Here is a 13,197-nt window from a genome sequence, read left to right on the forward strand (position 1 = left end):
TTCAGTTATTAACTCACGCTGTTCGGTCAGGTGAATTTTTGTCCGGACAGGCTAACTTTTTCATCAGCCTGTCCGGTTGACAGGCACTTTTTGGGACTTTTCAGGAAGCCTGTTGTAAATGAAGCTTTGTGCCACATACTCCAGTATTGTAAATGTAGCCTTGTGCCACATTCCCCAGTATTGTAAATGTAGCCTTGTGGCACATGGCGTAGTATTGTAAATGAAGCTTTGTGCCACATGCCCCAGTATTGTAAATTAAGCTTTGTGCCACATCCCCCAGTATTGTAAATGAAGCTTTGTGCCACATGCCCCAGTATTGTAAATATAGCTTTGTGCCACATCCCCCAGTATTGTAAATGAAGCTTTGTGCCACATGCCCCAGTATTGTAAATTAAGCTTTGTGCCACATCCCCCAGTATTGTAAATGAAGCTTTGTGTCACATGCCTCAGTATTATAAGTGAAGCTTTTGTGCCACATGCCCCAGTATTGTAAATGAAGCTTTGTGCCACATGTTCCAGTATTATAAGTGAAGCTTTGTGCCACATCCCCCAGTATTGTAAATGAAGCTTTGTGTCACATGCCTCAGTATTATAAGTGAAGCTTTTGTGCCACATGCCCCAGTATTGTAAATGTAGCTTTGTGCCACATGCCCCAGTATAATAAATGAAGCTTTGTGCCACATGCCCCAGTATTGTAAATGTAGCTTTGTGCCACACCCCCCAGTATTGTAAATGAAGCTTTGTGTCACATGCCTCAGTATTATAAGTGAAGCTTTTGTGCCACATGCCCCAGTATTGTAAATGAAGCTTTGTGCCACATGTTCCAGTATTATAAGTGAAGCTTTGTGCCACATGTCCCAGAATTGTAAGTGAAGCTAAATGTGCCAAATACACCAGTATTGTAAATGAAGCTTTGTGCCACATGTCTCAGTATTTTAGGTGAATTGCTTTGTGCCACATGCCCCAGTATTGTAAATATAGCCTTGTGCCACATGCTCAGGTATAATGTAAGTGAAGCTTTGTGCCACATGCCCAAGTATTGTAAACGTACCCTTGTGTCACATACCCCAGTATTGTAAATGTAGCTTTGTGCCACATGCCCCAGTATAATAAATGAAGCTTTGTGCCACATGCCCCAGTATTGTAAATGTAGCCTTGTGCCACATGCCCCAGTATTGTAAATGAAGCTTTGTGCCACATGCCCCAGTATTGTAAATGAAGCTTTGTGCCACATCCCCCAGTATTGTAAATGAAGCTTTGTGCCACATGCCCCAGTATTATAAGTGAAGCTTTGTGCCACATGCCTCAGTATTATAAGTGAAGCTTTGTGCCACATGCCTCAGTATTATAAGTGAAGCTTTGTGCCACATGCCCCAGTATTGTAAATGAAGCTTTGTGCCACATGTTCCAGTATTATAAGTGAAGCTTTGTGCCACAAGTCCCAGTATTGTAAGTGAAGCTAAATGTACCAAATACACCAGTATTGTAAATGAAGCTTTGTGCCACATGTCTCAGTATTTAAGGTGAAGCTTTATGCCACATGCCTCAGTATTGTAAATGTAGCCTTGTGCCACATGCCCAGGTATAATGTAAGTGAAGCTTTGTGCCACATGCCCAAGTATTGTAAACGTACCCTTGTGTCACATACCCCAGTATTGTAAATGTAGCCATGTGCCACTAGCCCCAGTATTGTAAATGTAGCCTTGTGCCACATGCCCCAGTATTGTAAATGTAGCCTTGTGCCACATGCCCCAGTATTGTAAATGTAGCTTTGTGCCGCATGCCCCAGTATTGTAAAAGTAGCTTTGTTCCGCATGCCCCAGTATTATAAGTGAAGCTTTGTGCCACATGCCCCAGTATTGTAAAGGAAGCTTTGTGCCACATACCCCAGTATTGTAAATGTAGCTTTGTTCCTCATGCCCGGTTGTTGGAAATTTAGCCTTGTTTTACATTAGCTGTTCTTGGAGTTCTAGCAAAGCTTGTGTCACTAACCAAAGTTTTGGATTTCCACGATGTAATCTGGCCTTGATTTTAGATGGGCTATTGTAGTCACTTTATGTACATAATCTGTTGTTGTTCCAGCGCTGTGCGTTGTCTACATGTAGCTTTTTAACACTCTAGAGGTCACATCTTATTTTGATGAAACTTGGTGAGATTTTTTATTTGACAATATTTAGGCCTACATGTAGTTCAATTCTGGGTCATATTTGTCTAAAATCAAGTTCAAGAGGTCAAACCTTAGAAAAACATTGTTATGTGTCTAGAGACCACATTTATGTTCTGTAGCATGCCAGGAGACTCCCTGCCCTGTAAACATTATTAGAATATAGGAAAATCACACTTATTAAGTATTACTGGGTTCATATAATGTTGTAGTATTCATGTTTTATTCATGATGACTTGAGGGTTTTTTCTACACTAGAAATATGAGATCTCGGTCTGTTGAATAATTGAAGACTAAATCCTGTCAACCAGTCAGTGTACATGAGGCTTAATGTTGTCATTCCACCAGGCCAGAGTTGAAAAGGTGATGGGTGATCTGTACATGAGCCGCGCTTTGGAAAAATGGGGCTTTATGCATGTGCTTAAAGTGTCGTCCCAGATAAGCCTGTGCAGTCCGCACGGGCTTTTCAGGGACAACACTTTCCATCCAGACTGGATTATTATTTTAAAAGAGACTTCCTTTAAATATATAAATATATGGAAAAGCGGAAAGTGTTGTCCCTGGTTTGCCTTTGTGGACTGCACAGGCTAATCTTGGGCGTCACTGTAGGCAAACGCATTCAGCCCAGTTTTTCCAGAATGTGGCTCAATGGAAGAGTAAATTCTGTCAACCATTTAGCGTACATGTGGCCCTGTCTTCAATCCATGACAGAGTTGAAAAGGTCATGGATAATCTATATATAGAAGTCTGGAGCAGTATGGATCTCTAGTAATTGTGTTGCTGATTGCTGAAGCCTGGAGTGGATTAGGCTAGTGGAAACAAAAGATCAGATGATTATCAATTTGATATGCTATTTTGTTGGAAAGCACGTTGTTTTTTATCGTTGTTGGTTCTTTTAGGTGAAGATTTGCTTGGAATTAGAAAACAGATCACAGTATTGAATGCTACCAATTCAATTGTACAATTTAACTGAATTCAATATAAATTGTGCATAGGCAGCAGTTACTTTTTAATCCATATTAAAGAATGTTATAGAAGAGACCCGGTTTTAGTCTATGGCTTGATGTTCTATTTTTGTGGCAATTATAAGCTCTGTGACACTGACATGGCAAGTGCTAGTCTACATTGATCCCAATCTGTTCATTGCGGGTCTTTTCTGATAGTATACTGCACAAAATTTTGTGTCTACTGGTAGATAACTTTGCTCACAGTTTTCTTTTCTTTCAGCTGAATGTTTGTGTAGCAATTGGTTTTTATGTTCCATTAAGTGTGTTATAATGGCTTCAGGTCTGTTTTCATATAATTAGAGCAATTGGCTAATAAGATAATAGGCCACCATTATCAGACTCATAAACTTGCCAATTTTTGTCAAAGGGCAAGACTTCGCAATTTGGAAATTTGTTGAAGTACTATGACACAGTTATTAGGAAAGGAATTTGTAGTGTTCCTTATATGAAGTCCATGTGAGCTAATCTGGGTCGACACTGTCAGCGTAGACTTCATTTTCTTTTTGAGGAGACTGCCTTTACACTAAAAGTTCCATATAAGTGGGAGGTGTCGCCCCTGATATGCCTGTAAGTGTGAAACAATTCTATCTGATCATATAAACATGTAATGTTAGGAAGTTATAAGAGTTTCTTGGCATGTTATATTGCTTGTAGAAGAAAGCTGCAATGTATTATGTAGGAAGTTCAAGTGTAATGTTTTATTTCAAATGAATATTCCTTATTATCAGGCATTATGTTTCAGTGTGTCAAATAAATTGCATTCCATGTATGAATATTGTTGCATGTGAATTGTTCGTATAATTGTCATAATTGTCTGATTTAAAAGGTCAGGCCCAGGGTAATTATGCATTAAGTTTGTTATGGGAATTCCTGCTAAATTAGTGTGGCATGTAGCCTAATCTCTCTTGACTTACTTTTCTTCTCCAATACTCAGTCATTACTGTGATGAGGTTTTTATTGGGGTGGAAGTGATGTGAATAGACTGGACAGAGCTGAGGACAAAATAATATAATTATTTGATAAATTTGGCAACAGTCTGATATGGTAATGTGAAAAAACAGTTATTTAAAATATTATTCTATATTGCAGTACCCAAATCTGAAGGTCAACAGGTGAATGCAATGACCAATGATATAGATGCCTAGCTCTTAAGTCTTGTGCTTAAAGTGTTGTCTCGGATAAGCCTGTAAAGTTTGCACTGGCTAATTAGGAACAACACTTTCTGCATGACCAGTGGTTCTTTTTGTTCAAAATCAACCATAAATATAATACTGAAAACACTATTATTCTCAATTTTAAAGCTTTTTTTGCAGAGTAACAACAACATTAATTAACCAGTTTTAGTCAAACACCGCAAATTTTCCAAATCAAAACGGACACTGATGACTTGATTTTTGTTAAAAAGAGACTCCCTTGAAGCGAAAAATTCCATAAAAGCCAAACGTCCCTGATTTAAGCCTGTGTGGGCTGAACATGGTAATCTTGAAAGACTCACACTTTACGCACATGCATTAAGCCAAATTTTCCCAGACCACGACTCATATGTAAACTATTGCTGTAACACAGGGTATTCTCTATAGTAACTGGCTGATAAACTATACCACTAATCATAATTTTATGTTCTTCCATTATAAGTGGTCAGACAGTCAGTTCATAATTTATCAAATTTAGACTATGATTGGGATAACATTTTCATGCACTATGTTCCTTAAAAACATTCCTGTGGGGTGGGGGAGGGGGGCTTTCAATTTTCCAACATAAAACATTTCATAAGTTATGCTAGTTATGCTTTCTTAACTTAGAATATAAATAACATACTAACCCCCACCTGCTCTTAATATTACCACATGGTGTGTGTGCGAGTATTTTTCATAACTGCGACAGCTCTAGTTTCCAGTTCATTCATGTAGAATATTGCATCATTATGGGTCATTATGACATCGAAAGCTGGAATAGAGCTGCATATTGGCATCATTAAGTAGCAGTTTATTGATCATTAGTAATCAATTAATCATAAAGATATTGGGCTCCACGACATGACAATGACCGAAACCTCCACATGCTGTTGGACATTGTGTTTAATATGCATATTGTATTGTTAATACTTGCAGAATAGCGATGCATTGAAAGAATAGATCTATCTCTCCTGGGACTGACTTGGAAATCTCTGAGTCCCCGCTCATTGTAATATAGCTATATATTAGAGATACACCGTGCACAAAAAGCCTGTTTCATATACTATTAATGGAATTTCTGCAATGATATTTACTACGCTTAGTATCCTGAACAGTTATAGACAGCTATCATCAACAAACCAGTTTTATTGTTAAAAAAACATGATTCTACTCAGGTATCTGTCATGTAACCTGTCCAGTAGAAAATACTGAAAGTTAGGGCTGTGTTAATGGGTGGGTTGGTACAACAGAACTGGGATAGGGAGGGAACTCATGCTGGCAATACAAATATGACAATATATTTTGTTACAGTATCGATCATGTGTGGGTTCTATAGCTCAAATTGGTCTCACAAGCACAGGTATATATTAGCCTTGACATGTAAAAACAGGGCCTAATGCATTCCATAAAAGCAGAAAGTGTTAGCCTGCAGTCAGCATAGGCTAACCATGGACAACAATTTAGTGAAATGCGTTTAGTCCTGTTTTCCCAGAATGCTGTTCAATTATAGATCAATAGACAAGACAAGACAAAAGCTGTATGGAAACCTTGAATGTGTGACTGTGTGGGTCGTAAGGGACAATGGCACCTTGGAGCATTCGAACCCATGACTCAGTGCTTTAATGGCCCATTGCGGCGCACATGTCGGCTCTTCTGCTGGATGCCTTCTTGATGTGTGCACGACCACCTACCACACTGCTAATTGTTTCAACATCGCCCCAGTAGTGGATAATAGCCAAGAAAAGAGGCTGCACAGTGGAGTGCGAGCTGCACTAAATGGCTGAGAATTTCTCGCGGTTTGGGAAATTTCTTTTACAAATCTGTATGCACAACTCATTATTGCACCGACTGTTCATAAGCCCTGTGTTAATCACTCGCCTTTGATAATACTGCCATGAAAGGCCCAGAAGTTGCAATAGTTCATTCAAGTATGATTTTTGATGATTTTTTTAATTAGCCGGCATATTCTAGCTATTATTTGTAAGTTACTTACCTTCTTCAGTAAGCAGAACTGCCTCAGTTTAATTCGAGTAATTGCCAAGGATAGAAGCCTTGGTTGTGAACCCACTTTGACTATGCCGTAGACAAGTACTGGCAGTTTCTACTGTGTTTATGAGAAGTTAATGAGGAAATTAAGCTAAGTTACTTGTTCCAATTAACGGCATGCACGTCATATTTTACAAGCAGTAAGTAGGTTGTATTACTATTCTTTACTGTATGAAATGGGAAGTTAAATATATCTGAAATCACATGTGATATATTTGATAATGAATTATAATATAACAGAAAACTTTTGTTCAAAAATTATATTATAATGATCTAAAATGACAAAACTTATCAATGCATTTGAGCAAATATTAGTCAAACTTCAAGACATAAAAAAATGCATAAAAAGTCATCATCAAAGTCAATCGTTGCTTTATTTTCTCATTGAAGATGTCCCGTTAACTTATGTGCTAAAATAACAATGCTGGGCAGCCTGTTCTGCTCTGAGAAAACCAGGCTTTATGCATGTTGTACGTGTCCCAGATTAGCCTGTGCAGTCTGCACATTCTAATCAGGGAATCACTTCCTGCGTTAACTGGGTTTTTGCTAAGAAGAAACTCCCTTTCAACAAAAAAATTAAGAAAAGGGGAAAGTATTGTCTCAGCTAAGCCTGTGCAGACTACACAGGCCAATCTGGGACACCACTTTAGGCACATGCCTTAGTCCCAGTTTTCGCTGAGCGTGGTTCATAATAATGCTATTATAAGTGGACGAAAACACACGCGATATTCACACTGATGTATATATTGTTATAGCCACAGAAACATAATGTTTTCAAACTCTACATGGTGAATATAGGCAGATTTTTGGTGGAGATAACATTTACCACTTATTGAGTTCATATCTTCAATGTTTGTTTTGGAAGATTATAACTTCTTTGAGTGAAAAGCCCGACTGTTTTTGATGATTTATAGTTCAACTGAGCGCAGGTTTTTTATGAAAGATAAAGTGTAGAACAATGTGCATTCAATTGGAAGTGTGATTTAAATTTTTCAGTAATAATTGGGCCGTGCCCTGTGAAAAGGAGGTTTAATTCATGTGGGGAAAGTGTCGTCACAGACGAAACTTTCTTTTAAGATTTTTTTCCTTTAAAGAAAGTCTCTAGTTAGCAAAAATCCAGTTTAGGTGAAAAGTGTCTTCCCTGATTAGCCTGTTCGGACTTCACAGGCTAATGTAGGACGACACTTTACGCACATGCATTAAACCCCTTTTCACAGGGCATGGCTAAATTTGTTCTAGTTTATGTGAACTGGATAAATCTTCCAGGTTGAGGTACAACCAAATAATCTACATGTTTTTTCAAACTTAAAAGGTACACTAATTAAATTAGTATGATTACTTCACAAATAGACCTTTCATTTGTACATGTCAGAAAACACATACAGGATGTAATGTATTAGTATACTTGATGTTGAAGAGTTAACTCTTTACCACTTAGATACATATTTTGACACGTTTATAGTCCCTTAGAAAGTTAAATTAAATTAAAAACTTTCTTAATAGATTTATGTTTTAAAGGCTTCATTTCCAACCCTTAGATACTGATGAGCAGCAAACAGCATAAAACCTGAACAGACTATGAGTTACTTACAGGCTGTTCTGGTTTTATGCTGTTTTATGCCATTTTCACTTTGCCTATGAGAGGGGAAGGGTTACTGTCAGGTTTGCTTTATTTAAAAAGCAGAGCGAAAACTAGTTTTTCACCCAGCCAACCAGGTCCTGCCCGAAAAAAATAAAATAAATAAAAATAATGTATACATAAATAAGTAAAACAATATTTCATAAAATATGTGACTTAGTATTCTCACAAGGTTTACAGCTGTGAGATATTTGTTTAAATTTTGCCTGCACCATATTGTATTTTGACCAATTAAAGGCCATTAACCATTTAGTTATTAAAAAAATTATGTCAGTCAAGCATTTTGTAGAAATGCATGCTGTTATTGTTTTGCATAAAAATGATTTTTAAGTTCTGCATGACAACTTAGACGTGATCAAAGCTTTTAGATCATTATTCGGAAAATAACAAATATATTTTTGTATATATTTTTTTGTTCAAATAAGAAGTTTTAGACCCCTATTTTCTCAAACATTTTCACCAGCCAAAGGATTTTGATCTGTTTGTCTGAATATGAAGCATGACTTCAATTGTAAACGGGGCAAAAAAGCACCTTTGCAGACAAAAGTCATTTATGCATGAAAATGGTGCACACCAGATGCATTTAGTGTCTGAACCAAAAACCTGTCTGGACAATTGGATCAACAGAGCATGCCAAGTGGAATTCTGTGTCTGCTGCACTCCATGATACCAGCAGCAGTATCTCTCAATCTTATCTTCTTTTTTTCACTTGCTGAGGTTTGAAATGCGTTTTGCTGGAACAACATACTTATGTGGGTTTAGAATTAGTAAACTTCATGTTTGGGTGGCTGCAAAAAATGGATAAATATTTTATGAATATATTACTGATGACTGTGTATTTATGTTGGCTTTGTGTGGACATTTGTTGTGAGTGTTTTTAGCTCACCCAATCACAACATTCTCAAGGTGAGCCAAATCAACTTAAGTCTTAAGTGTTCTGAGCCATATCACTTGTTGAAGTTTAAAACTATTTATTTTAGCTTGATTGCATCAAAAACCTTGGGCTTAAAGAATCAGTTTCCTGGGCCTCTAAGCATTACTTGGTGTCTTTGGATAAGATCTAGAAAACGCTCTCCGAGTGGGGATCGAACCCGTGACCTCCCGATCACTAGGTGAACAATTTTTCCCTTACACCATGGCGAACTTCACTTTTTGAAGATTGATAACTCATACAAAATTTAAAATCATATTAATACTTCCAGGTTGGCCTTTTCTCTGATTGACTGTCAAGCTTCCAAGTGACCTAGATGAGCTTGCCCTCCAGGTGACCAGAGGCTTGATAATGCGGGCAGGCCGCCACCATTGGTAACCATGCTACGCAATGTGTTTGGATGCGTCTCCGATAGAAGTACAGAGGCCATGCGCCATCAAAAGTGAGTGCAAGAGCTAAAAACATGCATGTTAAAATAGCAAGATAATGAGTTAAAAAAAATTATAAATTATGCTAACTATTTTAGTAGGTTTATGGTCTTATGCATGGATTAACCCTTTCCCCCATAAGAAGCAAAGTGAAAATGGCTTTTGCAACCAGCATAAAACCAGAACAGCCTGCGAGTAACTCTCAGTCTGTTCAGGTTTTATGCTGTTTGCTGCTCATCAGTATCTAAGGGTTGGAAATAAAGCCTTTAAAACTTGAATGTATTAAGAAAGGTATTTGATTGAATGTTTCTTTCAAATGGACTACAAATGCTTCTAAATACCTATCTAAGGGGTAAAGGGTTAAGCGTCCCCTTTTCTCCTGAAGAAAGGTGTAGGGAATTGTTTCTCTTGTCCATGGGTCCTACACCAAGATGTACATATGACTGGGGCTGGTTTTCAAAAAGTTCCAAATGGAAACCTGTACTTAGGTTGTACTAAAGTGAAAATGTCAGATTAAAATTTTAAGCTAAAATCTGATTAATTCTGCTTATAAAAATGATGAGAAAATTTACTTGCAGGAGAGTTTCTAATGTTAAAAGACTGATAATCTCAAAATGGCAGAATATTTGAATTTTTGTATTATTTTTTTTAGAAATTTCCGGAAGTTATGTGAATAAGCACTCAGTCCCAGTTATCAGTGACAATCCTGTCCTATGAACACATTTCAAATTGAAACAGATGTGTCTTGAAAATATTCAATTTAGCTCAATATTATATCTATGAGCTTGTAAATAATTTATGAATTCTTTCTTTTAATTTTGTTGCTGGTTTATTAAGACTTTCAGTATAAAATAATCATTAATGATAATTTGTTACCATATGCCAGTTGTACATTTTACAGCCATCTCTTTAAACTCAAAGCCACCTTCCTTAACAATTGATTGTAGAGTAATTCTTTGACCATGCCATGATGACATGTGTTGTATTTCAGAGTAAAGTTCGGTGCCCCCTTGTCCCACGCCCTCAAGAATGGCTACCTTCCAATCCCCATGGTGGTAAGTAACCTTAATAGCTATAGTGTTCCTACTCATCTCAATGGTGGTAAGTAACCTTTTAGGCTAAAGTGTACCTACCCATCCCCATGGTGGTAAGTAACCTTGTCAGCTATAGTGTACCTTCCCATCCCCATGGTGGTAAGTAACCTTGTCTGCTATAGTGTACCTTCCCATCCCCATGGTGGTAAGTAACCTTGTTGGCTATAGCGTACCTCCCCATGCCAATGGTGGTAAGTAACCTTGTCGGCTTTAGAGTACCTTCTGATCCCCATGGTGGTAAGTAACCTTGTCGGCTATAGTGTACCTTCCTATCCCCATGGTGGTAAGTAAGCTTGTCTGCTATTGCTTACCTACCAATCCCCATGGTGCTATGTAACATTGTCAGCTAAAGTGTACCTAAACATCTCTATGGTAGTAAGTAACCTCCCAATCCCCATGGTGGTAAGTAACCTCCCCATCCCCATGGTGGTAAGTAACCTCCCCATTTCCATGGGGGTAAGTAACCTCCCCATCCTCATGGTGGATAAAAACCTTTTCAGCTATAGTGCAAACTTATAGAATACTGCCTGATCTATTAGGAAGTGTCAATCTATTATGGTTTATGAAAGTCCAAATTCCATCATGTTTTATTTCTCTCACTTCGTTTCCTTTTTTCACAAATCTATAAAATGTTGTTTTCACAAACATATTTTTTTTTTCATAAATCCTTCATGCGTCGTTATTTTCGCAAATCTATTATACAGTCCTCGCAGGCTAATCAGACACTTTATGCGTACACATGATTTTTGTTTAGAAGAAACCCCCTGTAAACAAACAATTTAATAAAAGCGGAAAGTGTCGCCCCTAATTAGCCTGTGCGGACTGGACAGGCTAATCAAGGATGACACTTCATGCACTTGCATTAAACTAGTTTTCCAAAAGCAAGGCTCATATATGTGATATTCTTGTTTGAATACCATTTCTTAATTGACTTGCTGTGGTGTCTGTGTGTTCCAGGAACTACTGGTGTACGTTGCACGAGAAGGTCTCAACACGCGTGACATCTTCCGTCGTCCAGGGAACCCCAACGACACCCGGCGCGTTGTGAAGAGGCTGTCTGAGGGCAAGCCTGTCATCTTCTCCAACTACAGCTTCTACACGCTGGCATCTGTTGTCAAGGTAGGTAGGGGACTGGCAGGCCCTTTTCAGACAAATCTAGATTGGCAGTGCAAAATGATAAACAAAAAATTAATTATAAAAAAAAATCAAATAATATTACTATACAGTGAAAACTCTCTTTACGACCACCTCGGTATTCCGACCAACTCGCTAAGTCGACCACCATTTTTCAGTCCCGATTTGTTCCTTCTATATTTCAATGGTCGTTACACTCACTAATCCGACCAACCCGCTAATCCGCTATTACGACCACTTTTATCAGTACCAATTATCGATATTGTTCTTAATTGACACCCGCCAAACGACCAGTAATTTTCACACCTTACTTGATCTGATGTTGTGGTACTATCGGGCTTGTGTACGAAGCCATTCTGACCCAATTAACCACAATTAACGACAACGATTTTTGGCATCGATTTGCGACACAGGTGTTAGATTTTCGGCACTTGTTATAATTTTTAACCATTGATTGACAATTAGCTATTATTATTATTGAGTCTTTGATGGGTAAATTGGTAGTTGTTTGATACACACTTTAAAGATTTATTACGGCGAATAATTTAACAGTTAGGATATTTGAGTAACACGGTTTTGTTCGTGATGGATATAAAAACCGACTTTTATACCATATCGTTATTCAAAATGGATAAGCGAAAACGGAAAGAGTTGTGTTTAAAAGAAAAGATTGATTTTATCGACGCAAGTGATGGGAAATCTCAACGACGATTTATTCGGCATTGGAAAGACTCGGGTTCAAGCTATTCTAAACAGAAAATCTCGACTTTTATTCGACAAAATGCTAAGCAGACGACAATTGACTCATTCGTTAAGTAAACATCAAGGATCTTGATGAAAAGTACATATACATGTATTTACACTTCTTTAATGAACAACTTGAAATACTATCTTTGTACAATGTATAAATACAATGTATAAACGGATGACTGTTATATTGTATGCAAACAGATAACAGTTCAGTGAATATTTACGTTGTTGTAATTATATGTCCATCAAATTCATGAAAACTCAGAATTAAGACCACCTCGCTATTAAGACCACTTTTGAAAAGTCCCACAAGTGGTCTTAATAGCGAGTTTTCACTGTACTTGTAATCTATTTTGTTTGAGGATTTTGCTCTTATAATTTGAACTATTATAGAAAAGTTAAATTAAATTAGTTCTTCCCAAATCAGTGTAGGAAAAAATCCCATTCCCAAAATTTCATTTTTCCCTAAATGGACACAAAAAGGTCTGGCTGGGGAGCTGTTTGGTTAACTGCAGGCCTCCTTTTTATGCCCCTGGATCGAATGATCGGGGTATATTGTTTTTGGCCTGTCTGTCATTGTATGTGTCTGTCTGTCATTGTGTGTGTGTCCAAAATCTAACCTTGCTCATAACTTTTGCAATATTCAAGATAGCAACTCGATCTTTGGCATGCATGTGTATCTCATGGAGCTGCACATTTTGAATGGTGAAAGGTCAAGGTCATCCTTCAAGATCAAAGGTCAAATATATGGCTTTAAAGCGGAGCAGTAGGAGGCATTGTGTTTCACAAACAGCTCTTGTTTACAACATTTTGGGAAAATGTTTTGGTA

At 37.6% G+C, this 13,197-nt stretch overlaps 1 protein-coding gene across 6 annotated transcripts in view; it reads left to right on the forward strand.

Annotated features, from left to right (window-relative positions):
- The window catches only part of LOC127851283 (uncharacterized), a 91,342-nt gene that overhangs the window by 41,420 nt on the left and 36,725 nt on the right, over nt 1-13,197 (forward strand). For 4 of the 6 annotated variants that reach the window (XM_052384971.1, XM_052384973.1, XM_052384975.1 and 1 more), the window contains exons 2-4: nt 9,234-9,404; nt 10,382-10,445; nt 11,442-11,603. In XM_052384971.1, coding sequence (XP_052240931.1) covers nt 9,343-9,404; nt 10,382-10,445; nt 11,442-11,603 — 288 coding nt within the window. In that variant the 5' untranslated portion in view covers nt 9,234-9,342. Of the gene's footprint in view, nt 1-7,345; nt 7,705-9,233; nt 9,405-10,381; nt 10,446-11,441; nt 11,604-13,197 lie in introns of those variants that run through there. The other 2 variants (XM_052384970.1, XM_052384976.1) reach the window with 2 other exon arrangements.

The sequence above is a fragment of the Dreissena polymorpha genome, chromosome 11 (genome assembly GCF_020536995.1).
Source record: "Dreissena polymorpha isolate Duluth1 chromosome 11, UMN_Dpol_1.0, whole genome shotgun sequence".
NCBI classification, from domain to species: domain Eukaryota; kingdom Metazoa; phylum Mollusca; class Bivalvia; order Myida; family Dreissenidae; genus Dreissena; species Dreissena polymorpha.